This window comes from Squalius cephalus, assembly GCF_949319135.1.
Source record: "Squalius cephalus genome assembly, chromosome: 18".
NCBI classification, from domain to species: Eukaryota; Metazoa; Chordata; class Actinopteri; order Cypriniformes; family Leuciscidae; genus Squalius; species Squalius cephalus.
Window position 1 is genome coordinate 24,136,283 of NC_137139.1, and position 19,733 is coordinate 24,156,015.

The 19,733-nt window shown below is 36.8% G+C and overlaps 1 protein-coding gene across 13 annotated transcripts in view; it reads right to left on the minus strand.

Annotated features, from left to right (window-relative positions):
* Window positions 1-19,733, minus strand: part of kif1b (kinesin family member 1B) — a 69,367-nt gene that overhangs the window by 28,885 nt on the left and 20,749 nt on the right. For 4 of the 13 annotated variants that reach the window (XM_079848185.1, XM_079848184.1, XM_079848188.1 and 1 more), the window contains exons 3-22: window positions 19,244-19,320; window positions 18,882-19,061; window positions 18,594-18,659; window positions 17,835-18,013; window positions 15,584-15,695; window positions 14,837-14,914; window positions 14,485-14,550; window positions 14,366-14,383; window positions 14,089-14,164; window positions 13,325-13,403; window positions 13,034-13,176; window positions 12,558-12,599; window positions 8,974-9,185; window positions 5,818-5,897; window positions 5,465-5,540; window positions 4,280-4,359; window positions 3,510-3,616; window positions 3,207-3,290; window positions 2,617-2,797; window positions 1,969-2,041 (exon numbers count right to left, since the gene is read on the minus strand). In XM_079848185.1, the coding sequence (XP_079704311.1) occupies window positions 1,969-2,041; window positions 2,617-2,797; window positions 3,207-3,290; window positions 3,510-3,616; window positions 4,280-4,359; window positions 5,465-5,540; window positions 5,818-5,897; window positions 8,974-9,185; window positions 12,558-12,599; window positions 13,034-13,176; window positions 13,325-13,403; window positions 14,089-14,164; window positions 14,366-14,383; window positions 14,485-14,550; window positions 14,837-14,914; window positions 15,584-15,695; window positions 17,835-18,013; window positions 18,594-18,659; window positions 18,882-19,061; window positions 19,244-19,320 (2,009 nt within the window). The remainder of the gene's footprint in view (window positions 1-1,968; window positions 2,042-2,616; window positions 2,798-3,206; window positions 3,291-3,509; window positions 3,617-4,279; window positions 4,360-5,464; window positions 5,541-5,817; window positions 5,898-8,973; window positions 9,186-12,557; window positions 12,600-13,033; window positions 13,177-13,324; window positions 13,404-14,088; window positions 14,165-14,365; window positions 14,384-14,484; window positions 14,551-14,836; window positions 14,915-15,583; window positions 15,696-17,834; window positions 18,014-18,593; window positions 18,660-18,881; window positions 19,062-19,243; window positions 19,321-19,733) is intronic. The other 9 variants (XM_079848186.1, XM_079848195.1, XM_079848194.1 and 6 more) reach the window with 5 other exon arrangements.

The window sequence follows — 19,733 nt, forward strand, 5'->3', positions numbered from 1 at the left end:
TGTGATATGCAAAAGGGGAACAGCTAAATGGGTGCAGAGAAATTTACAACTTAATTCATTAAGCTGAGAAAACTTATCAACCTACTTGACGATTTCTAACTAACACAGTCATTAAACTGCAAGACAAAGCACCTTTTTGTAGACTGCAAGTTGACAACAGATATGAATATTTTAGAGGGCATTTTGTGTACTTGCAGAAGCATTTGACTCAAGCTTTCTGAGAATGGTGTGCCACTGTTATTTTTTTTAGAAGTACAGTGTGTAGATACAAATTCAAGTCAGTTATTCCCAAGTTGCATATCACTATATAAAAATCAAATGCAAGGCATGACTGTCATGATTATGAGAAAAATGTCAACAAAAAGGAATAGATGTTGTGATCTGTTTTTTTTTGTTTGTTTTTTTTTGCGCTGGTTTCTTTCTTTTTGTCAAGTTAGAATTTATGTAATCCTCTTCAATTAGAGCTCTTGATAGTTGCACCCCAAACATGCTTCAGTGGCATGCAGCAAAGCCAGATGAGTTTTGTTTCATTCCCTCATATGAAGTCCTTGATAGAGAAGATTTGGTTTTAGAGTTTTTCTAGCTCTAGCGGTTGGTTAGACTCTTGCGTGTTTATTACAGGTCAGTACAGAGAAGGAAAAAGAGAAAGGACAGGCTCGGAGGAAGTTAAAAGCATAGATTTCATCCACTACAGTTAAGAGGTTAGTTGAGAGAAAATGCAGTTTCTCATTTTTACAGGTCAAGTAAAACAAAGACAATACAAAAATCACAGTCAAATAACAGAGGAGGCAGCTGGCGACCATGTAATCGTGATTGTGTAATCAGTGCAGTGTGGGATATCTGTGTCATTCTGTATATAAGCTTATATGGATGAGACCATCAGAGCATTGGAGAGCTTGTCATCATTAAGACCCCCAACATGGATAGCTGTGTTATAGCATGCCCTCTGTGTCTGGCCAGACACAGACGTGTAGAACTCAAGGCTACAGATGTAATGAGAAACCACATTGTCACTAGCCTTCATCAACTACAGCAGAAATCTTGGGTTATGGCAACAATGCATTGGAAACATCAGCAATTGCATTGAGAAAACCAACAAACTCAGACAAAACTAAATCTATTTTGGTAAATCAAATGCTGACTCAAGCTCGAACAGCTTAAAAACACTGCCCAGCAAACAAATACTAAATGAGGTACTAAGTACCCTGTAAATTAATCTGTTAAACATGCTACAAAAAAAAAAACCATGCAAAAGCAGCAAATATAATAAACCAAAGAAAGGGATTTTTTTTTTTTTTTTTTTACATCAATTTAACTTAAAGACCCCATGAAAAGGCTCGAAATGCATAGTTTGATGTCAACTCTATGGTGGCAAGGACTTTAGACAAATCATTTATTTTCTCTTTGATTTCATGAGGTCTTTAACTGGTGCATGGCAAACCAATCCCTTATATAACAAATTAAACTAATAAAATACTAAATACTAATTAAAAGCCAAATTGGTATTCTTCTGTTGATGACGTTTTGCAAAGTTACATCTTAAATCTATGAGAGAGAAGTGAATTTTTGAATAAGAAATTCTTGCTGTATCAAACTGAATATGTAAATCAGTCCATATCAGCAATGGGCCATCTGCTATTTCAATCCAGACAGAGTGGATTCAGTTACCATGCAAAGAGGTTCAGCCATGCACTGGGAAAAGTGTTTCTCTCTCACACACATACACACAAAAGTCTCAAGTTGTCAGAGCTAAGAGTGCAGAATTAGTGCTGTTTGGACTTCAGCAGAGCAAGTAGAAAAGTAGGGGCCCGTTTTACTCGGTTCATCAAATAGCACATCTCTCCCCAGATTCTAAAGAAAGTTCCTGACAAAATTTGGAAGGAAAATAAAGGTCTAATTGGAATGAAAGTAAGAGTTCTCTGATAAACAACAGAAGAAACAAGAATTATCAAAGAGATTCAGCCTTACCAGTCTCTGTTGCTCAAGTAGCTGGTCCGCTTCCTCCTTCTCTTTTTTGTACAGGATCTCCATTTCTGTAAGCCTGATATAATACAGTGCAAGACCACTGCATCAAAAAGCTGCTCTTTCTTACGCTCAGTGCATTTCCTTTCCGCAACATAATCCTAAAAATCCTTCTTACAATAATCCAATTCATATGTGCTCACATTCCATGCCAAGAGCTTAAACTTCACAAAATGTAGATTTTGTCTTCTGTAGCTGCTGGGTGGCCCCCGGCTTTGGTTGGCTAGATCCAACCCTAAACTATGCATAAGCTGGAATCCACACTTCCCTCAAAGGAATTTTGCGAGCTTGAATACAAGTTCAATCGACAGCAAATTATTTCAACTCATCTTTAATTTAATATACTATATATATATATATAAAACAGTAAGGCACTTACAATGGAAGTACAAGGGAAGTTTCCATACATGTGTTAACTAGAAACTAGAGTGAATGTTTCGTATTTGCTATTACTTACTAACTTTTTATCTGTGTATTTTCATTGTAAGTGCCTGAAGGGTTGAGTCAAAATTATTTCATATAACCAATATAATTCTTAATTCTCAACTTGGAGTTGTCTTTAATAACATCCCATGATTATTATTGCTTACGTACCTCTTCTCCATCTCTTGCTTCATGTCGATACCCTGTTTCTCCAGCAGTTCTCTTTGGGCAAAGGTCCAGTCCACTGGCTCTACGGGGGTCTCCGCTGTCGGGGTCTTCTCACGCTCAGCGCGGGCCTGCTCAGGGTGGTTAAACCGGAAAACGTGGTTCTTTCCCATGATAATGCGGTTACCTGAGGAATGAGCAAGTATGTACACATTGAAACAATATAATGGCCTATAAACTAATTTTGAGCATGTAATAGCCACCTTTTTCAACTTGAATGTGCAAGGCTTTCGGTGTTCTAGCCACTTCTAGTTATTTGAGCAGCATAAAAACAGATCGTTCTGCTTGATGTTGCAAATTGGTATTTGCTATCAGATTATTTTAATGTATTATCATAATCATAAACACACTAGTTTCAACGTTTTCACTGCATTTTGTTATTATTCTAGTTATTTACTTACAGTGGCTAATAAACTCGCACATTCACAAATAATTAAAAAACTAATTGTAGTTTTCATATGACTACAAACAATCAGATTAAACCAGAGCTTAAGAGCTGTACTGTGCAGGGCTGCGGGCAACTGTCAGTGGCTCACCTGAGCGCAGCTGGACTGCAGAATTCACACGTTTTCCGTTCACATATGTTTCAGATCCCTCACATGGCTCCAAAGTGACAATCACTGTAGGAACAGAAGACAATTCACTACCTCCAGCAGCAATTTCCGATTTTCATTGAGTAAAAGCGTAATAAACAAAATACTCAGATATACAGGAGAGGAAATAATCTTTGACAAAAGTTAATTTGCACTGAGCTGATCAAGTCTGATGTAAAAGTGTTTTACTGTTGCATGTGAATTGAACACAGATAAATGGATCTAAAGATGTAAGTGAACACTTACCATTTCCGTTGGCATTCCTCTCACTGCGGAAGATACAGTGCTCCTCCTTGATGTGCGCTCCGCTCAGAACGATATCCTGTCTTCTTTCTGCGTCTGCCTGGCCCACCCTGTCAAAACAAAGACATTCATTTTAATTACCACAGGAATACTCCAACATTACATTACAGCATTGTAACAAGGTGCGATCCAACAAGATTTTAGCGACAAGCAAATAGTCTCACAGTAAACATGAAACCGCTGCAAGATGTGACACATCTTCTAGACATCTAGACATACTTCTAGTCAATTAAAACATTGCATGTTTAATGTACAGGATTGTGGAACAATGAGATTCCCTCTCAAAAAATTATTCTATATAAATTTTAAATATTGTTTGTCACCGAGTAGCCTGCCCACTGTGAGATAGATAGATTTTGCATGTATAAGAACGTGATCATATAATGTAACGCTAGCCAAAGGAAAAAACGGATGCTGAGATAATTGCGTTAAATATTTTTAACGTGGTGATCTGAAAAAAAATGTATCGCATGCATTAACGTTGACAGCACTTATTTATATATAGTGTGTGTGTGTGTGTGTGTGTGTGTGTATACAATATACAACTGGAGAAGTACACAAACTCATGAGAAAATCCTAACATCAAAGCAGAAAACAACATTGTGTCCTCTGTAGGACCCTCGACTGGTTGGATATGTAGCAATCATAAGATGCCTCAGTGCAACATCCAGACAGCTAAGAAACTTCTGACAGTTATGGAAGTGATTTCATACCTTGTTATTCCATCTTTGATATAATAGAGCAGACATTCTGACATCAAAGGATCCTCATTCAGGTTCACTAGGTGAGGGGTCTGTAGGGAAACAGGGTCAATGAGAATGGCAGACAGGTCAAACAGACAGGAGTGCCTGATGTCACTACAGCTACAGTTACATTCACAGGCCAATTCAAAAGTGAAATAATGAGATTAAATGCCATCTCAATAATTATAATGAATCAGAAAGTCATACAATTTGGCTTCTTCAAAGGCTGATAATATACTACATTAGCCTCTATGAACTAAATAACTAAAAACTACTGCACAACATTATCTACTGCTATACAACCAACCTTTTGGGGTGAAAACACCCCATTAAAGTCAGTATAGAGTTCACATGGCCTTTCAACGAAAAGCTATTGGATAGCCAAAATGACAGATGTCATAGAGGGAGAAAAGGAGAGAAATTGAATGAAAACATGAACAAGTAGACAAATAAAAAATGACAGAGGCATTGTTCTAGAGGCAGGCTAACTGTGTTGATGTGTTTCAGGCAGGAACACTAAAAAGACAATGAGATTGTGGTAAACGGTGCTTTCTGGAAGTACTTTTTGCAAGTGAAAACATCCGGTCTAACTTTAAATCAATAACAGCTCTGAAGTATTCGACTACCAAATCCGAAAACCAAAAACTTTTTGTCCCATTTATGAAAATAACTGATTTGATTAGACTCATGAGAGTCATTTGTTCTTGAAAACACTACAGCATGCTGATGGATGTAGATCCATTTCTATTTCCTATGGTCACTAAAATTAAGTGTGATGTGGGAAAATATAAACTATTCAGTGATCCACAATTATGGCTTGCTACAGGAACTCAGTAGGCTACAGTAGGGATTTCACAGATATAAAATGGGGGGAAAAAGTTAACATAAAAAAACTTGAATTCTACAAACCTGATTAGAAGAATAAACACTAAAGTCTTCAATAGACAGTGACGTTGGTCTATCAGGACCAAACTAATAGGATTCCATTGCAAGAGGCAAGCAAAAACAAAAAGATAAAAGAAAAAAAAAAGAATGGAAGGAGAATGATGGATGATGAAATACGAAGAAAGAAAGGCCCAGACATGAGGACATGAGAATGAGCTGACTGGTGCAGACAGTAATGGTAATTAATGATAAGGGGTTCATGTTTTGTACCTTTTTAGGAGAGAAGACACCCAGGGTTCCCCCATCCTCCCGTATGGCCACTCCCATCTCTGCCAGCAGCGCCTCTCTGAGGGGAGGGCAGGAAAACATCATAGACATTACAAATCAACACATTTTTAGAACCTTTTTAGTTAGCAACAAAGACATCTGGAACATGTATCGTTAATACTTGAATGCATATGTTAGTGTTGAGGTCAGTGTGCGATTTGACAGCTACTTGAGTCTGGTACAGACTCGCACCAGCTGAGCACGCGGGCACATAGCAGACACTCCTCACGGGCTTAAAGGGTATGGGCACAGGGACAATAGGAAGGGAGCCAGATGGCACCCAAGCCCTCACTGACCTCTCCATACGGATGGCCTCAGTCTTCCTCAGCTTCTCCTCCCAGGTCTCATTCAGCTCGGCTATGATCTTCTCCGACTCCTACAGGACAGCAGACAAAGAAGGTCAGCATATTTTAAAGGATCATTTGGAAGTTTATGCTGGGAGGTAAAAGACAGGGTCTGAAATGGCTAAATATTGCTGGCATGAAAATATCTTCTTAATGTTTTTGAAAGAAGTATTTTATGATCACCAAGGCTACATTTATTATCAAAAATACAGTAAAATAGTAATATTGGAAATATTACTACAATAAAAAAAAAAAAAAGTTTTCTATTTTAATGCATTTTAAAAATCTATTTATTTTGTGTGATGTCAAAGCTGAATTTTCAGCAGCGATTACTTCAGTCTTCAGTGTCACATGATCCTTCAGAAATCATTCTAATACTAGACTGATTTGGTGTTCAAGAAACATTTGTTTTTATTATATTTAAATATTGCATAATACTTTTATTTATTAATCATAATTAATATTAATCTCAACATATACTAAAATATTATTAAAATCTAAAGTTGTATCTATTAACATTAGGTAATGCACTGTGAACTAACATGAACATTATTATTAACTAACATTAACAAAGGTTAATAAATGCTGCACAAATATATTGATCATTGTTAGTTTATGTTAGTTAATGCATTAACTAATATTAACAAATGAGAACTTATTGTAAAGTGTTACCATTTTTTCTTTTTTCTTTCTATGTATATAATTTATATCATCTATAATTATTTAATATATCATCTATAATTCGCACCAGGTCACCATTTCCACACATTTGCCATTATGACCTGTCTGACCTGTGCGTAATACTAAGAAGCTTAAAGCTTATTCTGCTATTCAGCACCGTGAGCTTGCTGTGTGTTAAATCAGACATAAGATGTGGGAAGGCCATCAATTTCAGGGTCCTATGGCTAAAAGGGAAAATCTAGGCATTAAGTCTGTGTCCAAAGGGTCAAGAGCAGTAAAGACAGTTAAATACGGGAAGCCCAACTACACACATTTTTATTCTATTGTGTCTGTCCCTTATTGTCCTTGGCTGGAAGGAAGACAAGAACCATCTGGCCTGAGGTACAGGAAGCTCCCCTAGATCCTTCCTAAAGGGTTAACACCCCTGCCATCTGTTCAGAAAGTAACACTGTGGCTTCTTCAAACCTGTGATCTGATGCTTCTAAGAAACCCAGATCACTATAGAGGACTAGGAAAACTGGACTATCATTATATTAGATCTGCATTTACAAATACAGATCATAAGTTTGGAATAATTATGATTTTTGGTTTTTGAAAGAAGTCTCACAAAGGCTGCATTACTTGATCAGAAATGAAGTAAAATAGTAATATTGTGAAATATATAATTTATTAGAATAAAAAAGTGATTTTAAATTGTAACATTTTAAAACGTATTCCTGTGTTGAAAAAGCTACATTTTCAGCAGTCATTGTCTCAGAAATCATTTTCAGAAGTCATTCTAATATTTCACAACATAACCGTTTTCACTGTATTTTTATCAAGGGCTTTAAAAGAAATCATAAATATTCCAAAATTATGTACATTTCAAGCAATGGGTCGTATGCAGGGCACATCACAGACATCATGAAGTGATGAGCTCCAAACTGACTTCTATCTGATTATGTTAATGACTGAGGGCAAGGATGCTCTCACTTTTTATTACAGATCAATATTTTTGGCTAATACAAAAGAACAGGTCTATTTCTGTCTGAGTTCCTGACGAACTGCGTCGGAGGTTGACGTCACTATTGCGAGCCACTTGCCGTAACCATGGAAACTATTGCCTGGAAGCTGTAGCCACGTATACTTTCCCTCTCTTTTCCTCCCTTACTGTCTCGCACATTCACAGAATCTCAGTGAATGGTTTCAAACCACTTGTGGGTGGGAAAGTATGACAAGACAATCTTTTCACTCCCTCAAATAATATAATATAATATAATATAATATAATATAATATAATATAATATAATATAATATAATATAATATAATATAATACTACTAATAATAATAATAATATTATAGAGTAGTTTTGTTTTACATGTAATCTTAATCTACATCTCATCTTTTTTATATATTTAATATTGATATTAATATTTATCTTTTTTTATATATTTAATATTTATATTAATATTTAACTTTTTAAATACAATTCGAAAGGGGACATATTATGCAAAACTCACTTTTACATGGTGTTTGAACATAAATGTGTGTCGGCAGTGTGTGTTCACAGCCACCCTATAATGATAAAAAAATCCACCCACTCCTTTTTTTTTTTTTAAATCACCATTATAAATCATAATTAGTGTCTTAGAACAAGCGATTTCTGTTCGCAGAATCTGTGCAAAGTGACGTCACTTAGTACAGGCCCCACCCACGACTGCTGACGGACTCTTCCGTATTAGCATCGTTTCCGCCCTGAGCGAGTTGTACACTGTCCGCCATTTTCTCCAGGCCGGAGCAGCTGTAGCGACAAGAATGTCTTGTAAGCAACTCAGGTGTTTTGTTGTTGGATGTAAGAGTGAACATAAGTCTTCATGTACTCCCGACATCAGAGCTGCTAAAGACGCAGTGGATTAGTTTTATTTTTAAAGGGAATGCGCCCCCTTATACCAAAATTAATTTATGTCTGTGCGAATCATTTTACACCAGACAGCTTTGTGAACAAGGGTCAATACAAAGAACATATAAGGCTGAACACCGCTACTGACATTTTCGGTGCGTAAGATAGTCCCGTTTTGTTTTTGCCGGTATGCAACTGAAACAACCCACATGTCATAGCTGTTTACAGACAGCTGGCATGTCAGATATCATTCATTAAGACACAATCTGTCAGAATGAAAGCAGAACAACACAGATGAAGTCCTTGAAATACCTCTCAGGTTACCATGGTGATCCAGAGTAGAGTATGCATATGTATGAGAATCATCATGAGTAGAGCATTTTGAATATAAAAGGTCACCAGGTGCCTGAAGCACACCATTATCCTATTACACATTGTTACCTAATTAGTTTTGATTAATTTAAGAGGAAACCTCTTTGACGCCAGGAAATGGTTATAACTTAAGCCCTTGACCCTTCTTTTGTTTCGAAAATGCTTGTCTGTGTACCTTCAGCCTCTCGATGGCCTCTTCTCCGCCCGGCGTGGACATGATGCGCTCCTGGATGCTTGAAACGGACTGCAACCCTGCCTGGCTGCACAGAGAGCCTGAGGACGGAGAGGCTGTCAGGCAGCCCATAGGTGCTGTGGAGAAATGGCCAGGCCGTTGGTTCTCTGAGGCAAGCAAGTATCTATGCTTATTGTTGTGTATATCTTTCAGGTCTGAGCCACAGAGGAGAGAGACAGGCGACGCAAAGAGGAAGAAGCAAAAGTGGTGGAGACAGAAATGTACGAGAGAGTACAAGAGACAGACAGACAAAGAAAGGAAGAAAAAGGACAAAGAGGAGGAAAGACCAATGTGAGACACACAGTTCACATCAAAGGATTACAACAAACACACCAGTCAGATGCACAGTTTTCACCTCAGGTTGTTCAATAGAAAGTTAACACGTTTATATACCCAATACTTTAAAATCCAATTCATAATCAGAGTCTTCCTGTCCAGCAATAACGTCCTTAAAACAAGATATTAAAAACTGTTTTAGAGAATGCATCTTGAATTTAACTGTATTTTGTCTTGTTCCATTGGCAATTTTTTTCTTCACTTGTTTTAAGCGCAAACCTCACTAAATTTAGCTTAAAAAGAAATGAAACACATTAAAACACAATGGAACAAGACAAAATACACTTCAATCCAACATTCATCATTCATGATTTCCTTTTATACATTTTCTTTTATATACTTTTATTATATTTAATTTGAAAAGCATCAGATTACAGAGAAAATTGTGATGCAGTTTCAGGCAGATTTTCAATTCAAGATACATTCTTGGGAAATAAGTCTTAATTTTATATACAATTTTGCTAAGGTAAATTTGTCCTGTTTTAAGAATATTAATTTTGACTACAGTATATAATATTTTTCCATTTTTAAGTATAAACTAAAAATCACAAATTTCAGTATATAATATTTTAATATGAGGACAACTTAAATTTAAATTATAAATTTACAATGAGACAATAATTTCATTAATACATTTTTAACAATAAGAATAATTTCATTTTTAATAATAATAATAATAATAATAATACATTTAAACAATAATTTAAATAATAATAAAGATTTCATAATAATAATAATAAAGTTTTATAATTAAAAGGAAGGTACTGATTATAAAAATTTAAATTCTGTCATCATTTACTCACCCTCAAGTTGTTCCCAAACAGTTGATGGGCCCAACTGACTATGGTATGGAAAATAAATACAGGTTTGGAACAACTTGAGGGTGAATAAATTATGACAAATTTGAATTTTTTTTTTTTTTTTTTTTTTTTGCAGTGTATGCACTTATTTAAGTGTTAATATGATTAATGTTAATATGACTTCCTTTGAGGAGTAACATGCAATATATATGTATAATATAAAAAAACAACAACAACGTGGCTTTAGAACAGTGGAGCCGATCTTACAAGCACATTTAATGTGATAAATCTCTCTCTCTTTTTTTAAATTTGACTTGATTTTGACCTGGGTGAAAACTGACACTTCTCAGATAGGAGAGAAGAGTTATGGGGTGGGGTGGGGGGTTGCATAAAGGTCACAAACCAGGAGGGGGGGGGGGGGGGGGGGGGCTTGGGGTGGTAGAAGAGTTTTATCATAACATGCAGCTATACAAGCTATAAAATTTTCCACGCGGCACATCATTCTTAAAGTCATGATGCTGTCAATGTTTGGCAGCCACAAAGCACTTCAAAACATCATTTTGGTGCATCTACTGTGACTGGGAGGGGAGTGTGCATTTTAAAAACCTCAGTCGAGCTTTCTGCTGTATATTCACGCTATTGGATTTTTTCCCCACTTCATTTATCTGAAAAGACTCTCCTGAAGCAACTAGGCCAACATGGCGGAGTAGCAGCACTGCATTACATTACCGTTCATGCGTTCAGATGATGCGATTGAGGCCGCTAGCACACAGACCACGGCAAGCATTTCAGTCAAGTTAAAATGTTCACTTTCCCAGCACCATATGCTTGTAGAGGTAGAAAGCACAGTGTGCGTTCATCTCTCTGCGTATATCAAGAACTCCCAGACAGATAGAAAAGCAAATAGCCACCTGAGCTCTGATTTGGTTCTGCAGCTTTTTAAAAGGTATGCAGAGCTTGCGTAAGAGGATACAGAGAACAGGGATGGGAGAGGGCACAGACGCACTTGAACTAAAGCGATACGGGAGTACTGAGGCTACATAATGCTATGGTATTCTTACACTACCACTGCAACTGCTATTCTGCAAATGTAAAATGATCAAACATGCACCTTTTCTCTGATACATCATTGCTTCAGTTTGTGAACTTAGTAGTATTCTAACATCGTCAATATCGTGACCTGCAATGAAAAGTTAAATCACAATAAAACCTCACTAGGGAAAAAACAAAAGACAAAAAAAAGGACACGATTCCAATGAAAACCAATGATCAGGTTAAAGGATTGACATTAAAGAGATATTTCACCTAAAAATAAATTCTGTATCTTCTCATTTATTCACCCATATCATTTAAAACCGTATGATTTTCAGCTTTCACGTTAAGCAGAATGCCATACAATAGATTTTTTTAAGGAAGTCCAAAAAAGTAACTCATCATTCACTTACAGTCTTCCTTTAATCGAGAATAACCATTAATCTGTTTATCACACAAAGCTATTGACTTTAAAGCTGTATTTTGTCTTATTTCATTGGCAAATTTTGCTATAAGCCTAAACCTCAGTAAGTTAAAACTGGTGGAAAACCCCAATGGAACAAAACAAAATACATTTTTTTCAACAGTCATCATTCATTTATTACTTGTTGATTACTTCATTAGAAAATTTGTCAGATTATGGAAATATAAAGAGTTGAGAAGCAGTTTCATGTTGATTTTCAATTGAAGATATATACCCTGAAAGCATCCGAATATTATATACAATTTTACTTCTTAGTTAAATTTGTCTATTAATTTTGACAATATATACTGTATATAATATTTCATTATGTGGATAGTCATTTTATATACAATTTTGCTTAAGTAAAATTAAATGCAAAAAAAATTCACACAAAGTATAGTTGTATGGCCCATATGGACTACTTTTATGATTCGTTATGCTGCCTTCTGATATTATAATTAGCATAAGTATAATTCGCCTTTCCTTATATGGAAACGAAATCTAGGACATTCTTGTGTTTCACAAAAGAAAATAGAGATTTAATGATAACAAAATGTTCATTTTGGGGTGAACTATCCCTTTAAGTGCTTCCAGATGCAGTCTATCAGATCTATCGTGCTGTGGGTGGGGTTTGGGCTTATTTGGAGGAAAGCCTGCCATTAAGACTGCATCATGCCAGACAGTCTATCAAATTAGGCTAAGAGCAAGCATAAAGCCTGCTAGCGGCACGTTAACCCATCCATCCCATATTTATCTCGTTTGTCTGGGATTCCTTGTGGTAAAAAAAAAACTGAGGCATGCAAAGCCGATAGGTTTGTATTCCAGAAGCGATGAATAAGCTATTAGTAGCGAGAGGGGAGAGCGAAAGGATGTGGCCCCGTCACGTGTATACACACATTTGATTCCACTTCCAAGGCAATCATCCCCCATTGGCTCGACTGAAGGGAAGCAGGAAGAACAGGAGAAGGTTGAGAAGTCAGATTTGAGAGGACTAGTAGAGGAATGACTGACGGAGGCAGTTAGATTTGACAAGACAAAATATTGTGGAGACAAACATGAGAGGGAAACACTTGACTTTACATAATTGGCATGTTGTGTGTGGTTAAACTGGACATGTTGTGTTGGAAAACAGTATTGTCTGTTTCTAACCATCATATGTCCATACTAATGCTAATCTCCATCGCATGTTGATGAATGGTTAAATGAAGACATAGAAGGAACAACAAGAAGACAATGCAAGCTTGTCAAGACTGCGGCATTAGATCAGAGCTAAAGAATTTGCCACTTGTGAGCACAGTAAGTGACCTCCCATTTGTCTGGCAATTGGGCATGTATGTCAGTGGCCATTGGGGTGCGCTGTGCCTCGACTTACTGTCCAGGATGTCCCCGAGGCCCTGAGCACGGAGCAGATCCTTCAGCCGTGTCACCTCGTCCTTAAGCTCCCGCACCAGTTTCGCGTTGGGGTCCTCATTGATGACGGCGTTGCACTTGATTTGCTTGGCTCTGTCTGCATATCTTTGAATGAGCAAACAAAGACAGTGATCCAAACAGCCATTGATATCACAAGAGTGTTTTTATCTAGAGCAAGAAAGCCCTCTTATAACAATCAGGATCTAAGGGTGGAAGTCACATTGTTTGATGGTAAGTAGGAGTGAATTCTTACCGGAGTGTGCTGAGAGTTTCATCATAGTTAATGTCAGCAGGGCTCAGGGCGGCCACCATAGCAGTCCTTGAGTTCCCACCTGGTAAATGAGCACAATTATGCAAACAATTAGAAACATTAAGTAATGCAATTTTGACTTGAGAATTGAGCTAAGATGGGCTAACGAGTTCCACAGACTATAAAAAAATAAAATAAAAAAAGAGCATAAGAACAGATGTGATTGTAAATGGTAAGCATTTTCTTTTTCTGTTAAATTATTAATTAGTTAGATTTCAAAATGGTTATAACACTGCATTACATTTGACCTTGGAGAGAAACTCTATAGAGTGGGTTAAAATCTCTACAATAATTTTAATACAACGTAACAGCAAAACACCGAGTTGAAAGGGTTTTATTTGATAGCTATTGGTTGGCAACATGGCATCTTATGAGAGAAAACTTTCATTCAATCAGTCGAATATAGATAACAATATTTAGTGGAATAAAAAAAAATAAAAAATAAATACTTTTTTTTTTTTTTTTTTAAATGCCTGTTACCAGTGTTATGCATACGTTCGGCCAATCAATGTACACTTAAGTCCCTGGTAGTTCCTATAGTGCTGGGTTAGAGCCTACTCTGAAATAGGAGTCCCCACAAAGGGCCTTCCTAGAACTACATTTTTTCCAGTTTCCTGTGGCGCGAACATGCCAAAAAGTGGGTACTTCTGGCATTAGTTATAGGAAATATGAAAAGATTCCTCCGGTGTGAAATCCCCTATACGTACCTAAATTCTCTCTTAGCAGCCAAGTCAACACTGAGTCTCGGTAAGGAATGAAGTCTGTCTTCTTTTTTTTCTTGCTCTGTTTCAAAACAGCCAGTAAAACATGTTGGAATGTAGCCCACATATACAGTAACTGCTATAATAATAATGGGCTTTAGGAAATTACTTGATGTATGAGACATCAAGACAGGACACTATTAAAACAAAAGGTTACATGGATAAAGGTGGATAGGTTTAGATAGAAATGGTTCAGTGGTTAGTGACCACAGGGAAAGATTACCTTGCTGGTACAGTTATCCTGAGAAGGGAAGCATTGCCAGGAGAGAGACACACAGCAAACAGAGTTACAGTACTGAAAACAGGCAGGCAAACAGGCAAGAATTTATGAATACTACTCACCACCTCAGCCAGGGCCGAAATAACCTTTCCTAGTGTAGTTAGAGATTTATTGATGTTTGCTCCCTCCTAAGAAAGCACAAACAGGTATTTTAATAATAATAATAATAATAATAATAAACTATGATTAAATCAAATTTAATACATTGCTCTTAAAACAAACAAGACCTTAAATGCACTGCGACCTTAGCCTTTGTTGATTAAAATCATAAAAATAGCTGATGCATAAATGTTTTGTGTTCAGTAACGCATGTTACATTCCTGGAATATTTGAGGAGTGTGGAGGAGAGCAAAGTCATTTTTCATATGGCAGGTGGTGGTGGAACTCTATAGAGGCTGTAAAATTAGTCTGTACCTTCAGTCTGGTTCCTTTGGCCCCTGTTGAGTCAGCACGCTCACTTCCTGCCAGATCCACCAGGCTGATTTTGCTGACCTGAAACAAGACAAAACAGATACTTTCAGACTGATCAACACACACTAAAATAAAACACAAAGGAAATTTCTTCAGTCTGGCATACTATGTATGTGGGAGTCTATTTTTTCTTGCTGTCCAAAGATTTTTGTCTATTAGGAATAGAATTATATACATATTTCTGACGTCCAAATGAATCAATCTGATGATTCAAATCAAACTGATTCAGAAAGCATTTGTAAATCATGTGTTCCATTAAATATTGCTAAACAGTTCAATCATCCAATCGTTTTAGGGTACTGTAGTAAAAACATTGGTGCATGCATGCAAAACTAATTGTGCTAATGAATGCTTGGGTCATCTTTTCATTTTGTCGTGCTTGAGTTTGGGCCAGCGGTGCCGCTGCCAAACTGGATGAGTAATATTAGAGTGAGGGCTGGGGTGAGACCTGTGTAGTGAATCTAATGTAGTAGCTCTGTACAATAGCTATTGTGTCCGTGGACCTCATAGAGCTGTCTTTGTGTCTGCAGAAATTACACAATGAGCCCCACAAATCGGACGAGTGGGACCGGTCTCTTTCTCTTAGTTTTCCTTTCTGCTTGGTTCAGGATTTGCTGACTTTGTGTTGCAGGACTATTCTGAGCTCTGTGAAATGTCATAATGGCTGTGAATGGGTGTAAAGTATCCAACCTTCTCTGTGGACAGGTCTGTCTCGCTGTCATACTTCCTCTGGGTGAAAACGATAGTGAAGACGGCGTGAGACCGGCTGCTCGTCTCGTTCATGTTTGTGGCGGCAACAGTTCTGAGGACACAGAGGGTCAAAATTAGTGCCGGAAGTGTCACAAACTAAATATGCATATAAATAGAAGTATAAAATAAATATACATATGAATATTAGAGTGAAACAAATAGTAAAGCTACATCAGAAATGTGTATTAATGGATATTAAATAATGTTATGGTATTTTCCCAATCAATTTATTAGTAACTGACTTTTCCCAGGTGAATTTAAGTATTTAAGGTGATGGTCTATCGAATCGTACATTTCTTTACCTTATTTTTAACATCTGTGTCAAGCTGCATTTCACATCAAAACTAGAGTAAACCCTGAACTCAAAGTAATTTTGTGGGAATTTTTTTTAAAATTTAATTAATAAAAGTAAAGTATAACAAATAATAAAGAATAGTTATTTTTTTAATTGGATCCCTCAATTAAATGTATTAATTATTATTATTATTATTATTATATAGCAATGTATTATTATTTTACATTTATTACAAAAATACAATAATAAAGTTTGAACCCTGATCTTAAAGAAAACAAACAAAATATGCACTACACAAAAATACAATAAAAATCATTATAAAAGTTAAAAGGCTATCTTCCATTGTCCCTCCCACTGTAAAAGTACAATTAAAATATAGTACATTAATATGGTACTATCCACATTAGGGGTTGCACAGACTTGTTGACTAATTTTCTGCCATGACTATTCGCTGATCATGGCCTATAGAGGGCGCACCAGGATAAGAAATCTTTGAAGTCCACTTTACGCTCCGTTTCCAACAGTTAAAATGTTAAATAAATGCATACTCCGAGAGCGCTCCACAAGATGTGTTTATACCATCTGGATGCTCAAAATTGATTGTGTGAATGCACGTTTTAAACAGCCGTTGTAAACTAACGCACTGCTACATTGTAACGCACACACATACAGGCAGGCAGTAGCTCGCACATCCTGCGCAGATTCTGTGCGCACACAGAATCATTCAGTAGCACAGAAATGTATTGTCAACACTGTTCTTTGATTTACCAATCAAATAACTTAGAATCTGAAAAGGTCTAACTTCTAGCATATATTTCTTAGTAACTAAAACCCACAGCTTCACTATTAGTAGAGAAACGCTGCCAGGTAGAATTAATTCCCATGCGATCTCTCTTTCAATCATGCATTCATATGTAATCTTTACTGTGCAACTTTCTGTATCTGATTTAGAACAAGCAGAAATCTGTGAGAAATATAACAACACAAAAGAACTGATAAAAAGCTGTTATGTAGGAGCAATAGCCTTGTGGGCAGCGCTGTGTCATATGCCATAGCTGTGCACAAGGCAACCTGCGTCTGTTCATTAATGACATCATCAGCGATTAGTCGACGTCATCTCAACTTTAAATCACATAAATGTTGATACTTGATATCAGAAAATCTGAAGTCGTTCAACCCCTAATCCGCATTGTATTATATGCAAGGCTTTGTCTCTTTATCTCTTTATCTTTGGCCTGAAGAAGGTGGAAGTTCATATACAGCTCTGTATGCTTATCACCAGAGTGTGAGAGCATAATCCTGGAAAGTGCTAGTAAGTGCAGGAATTAGACAGCACATCTAATGTGCTGATAATGGCACAGGGTGGGGATGCTCTCGTGAGAAACAGGCTTTACATGTCACATTATCCACAAATAAACCTTGGTAATCAGCATGGGAGGATTAGAAGCGTGTTACTCCTTCCCAAGAGTCACATTTTACACATGACTGTCAGTCAGAGTATCACTGGAGGAAACAGTTTTCCCATTTCCCCCTGGACAAAAAGTCCAACCTCTATCCTTCAAATCATCCAAAATGAAAAATAACCTTATAAGTACCTGTTTTGAAATGTCCTACATTGTCTACACAAAATCGTGATTTATATGAGTTAACAACATATAGGATTTTTGGTTACACTTTATTTTAAGGTGTCGTTGTTACAATGTAATTTTATATTTAAGTATTGAGTAATATTAAGCAACTACATGTACTTACTATAGGGATAGGGTAGGATTAGGATTTGGTTGAGGGTTAGTTGCATGTAATTATGCCTAATTTACAGTTAATACTATGGTAAGTACATATAACATATGTAACAAGGACACTGTAAAATAAAGTGTTACCGGATTTTTCTCTCACCTAGCTTTGTTACCAGCATCCATGAGGTCAGCTATGTCTGTATAAGAGGTCACGGCCAGTTTCGAGAGGTCTTCCACATAAGGCCCAAGTAGAGGATGTTCCCGGACACGTAGGTTCCCTTTGTTCTTGGGGTTTAGCAGGTCCCTCACTCGCTCACAGTATATCTCCATAAAAGCCACCTACAATGAGCATATAACAATTAGATAGAATATATAACCTGGGATAAAAGAACATATACATTTCTGTATTAATCTACTCTGTAAAATTCCACACATTGCCTTAAAAAAAAAAAATACAAAAAACCTAAAAACTCACTAGATACTCTATCATACAAAAGATTAAGGTCAGTAATGTAATTTAACGAAATCAATACTTTTATTCAGCAAGGACAGGACACATTAAGTTGATCATGTGACAGTAAAGACATTTATAATGTTATACTGTATATGCATGCATATCCACCAAACCCAGATCCACAATCCATTTCAGATCCGAACGCATTCAATTGTCTTCAGTATATTTTTTGCCAAACAATTATGAATCATACCAAAATTAAAAAGCATCAGAGCAAATATTTTACAGCATATTTAATACCACTGCCAATTTGTTTGTAGCTGAACATGTTTTACTCTTAGTTACTGAATACTTGAGTGGGCTCTGATCAAACCCAGCAAACAAAATCATTTCAACAGATTAAGGAGAACATGTGAAGTGAGTCCCAGGAATGGACTAAGGAGTCATGGTGTGTCTGCTGCTCACCTCCACCGAGTACGAGATCTCCTCATTGTTATTGTCATTGATTTTCTCAAAGAGATCTTCACAGAGCTGGGAGGGGGACAAAAGAGCACATTAGGGAGGAAAGAGAGAGCAATCGATACAGAACACAAATAACTGCTGGACGTGCTAGACGGAGAGCTAATGCCTTAATGTCTTCTGGCAATGTCTGCTTTGAGATAAGCAACATCTCAGTTGCTGCTGAGCTCTTAAGCATGTCTATTACTCTGGATCCATTAAGGTGATACATATGCTGTGATATTACATACGTACCAGAGGAATAATGCCTTCCTGTCCTTCCTCTTGCTTTCCCATCATGGTGTAGGACTTGCCAGCTCCGGTCTGGCCGTAGGCGAAAATGCAGACGTTATATCCCTCAAAAGCATGCTGCAACATCTCTTTTCCGATGTCATTGTACACAAGGTTCTGTGACGCAAAGCTGGGGTCGTCCGGCTAACACAGAAATGCAGAAAAGGTAACAAAAGACATTAATACAGGCTTTTTTGGAGGATGATTAATTACAGCTGTAAATCTGACCACATGCACATTTTATTGTCCACTGAGCCAGCTCAGCAGAAAAAGCAGAAAGAGCAGGAAAAGGACAGAAGGAGAAAGAGAGAGAAAAGGAGACTTACCGAGGTGTGAGACCAGTACGAGTAGTCGAAGCTGAAAGATTTGGGTGCTTCCTTTGGGTTCTTGGGGTTCAAAATAGCTGGAAAAGACAGGGAAATTCAGTATATATCAGAATTCAGTTTTTCACACAAAACACCTAGTGGTTGACCAATATGGGTTGTTTCAATACCCAATGATGACACCAATATCTAGAGTGAAAGGTGACAAGATGGCTGTCTGATATACTTTTCATTTATTTTAATAGTTATGGGGATAATATCATTTGTAATGTAAAAATGTAAATAAATGTATAATTAATTAAAATAAAAATGTTGAATTGAATATTTTTTGCATGATAGAAATTTATTGACTGAATATAAAAATGTGTACTCAATTCACAGAAAACAGCCTGTGAACTGTAAACATTAAAATCTGCTATGGAAAAATAACAGACTACAGTTAACACAACTGTAACAGACTGCACAATAACTGCCCATTAAATAAAAAATAAAA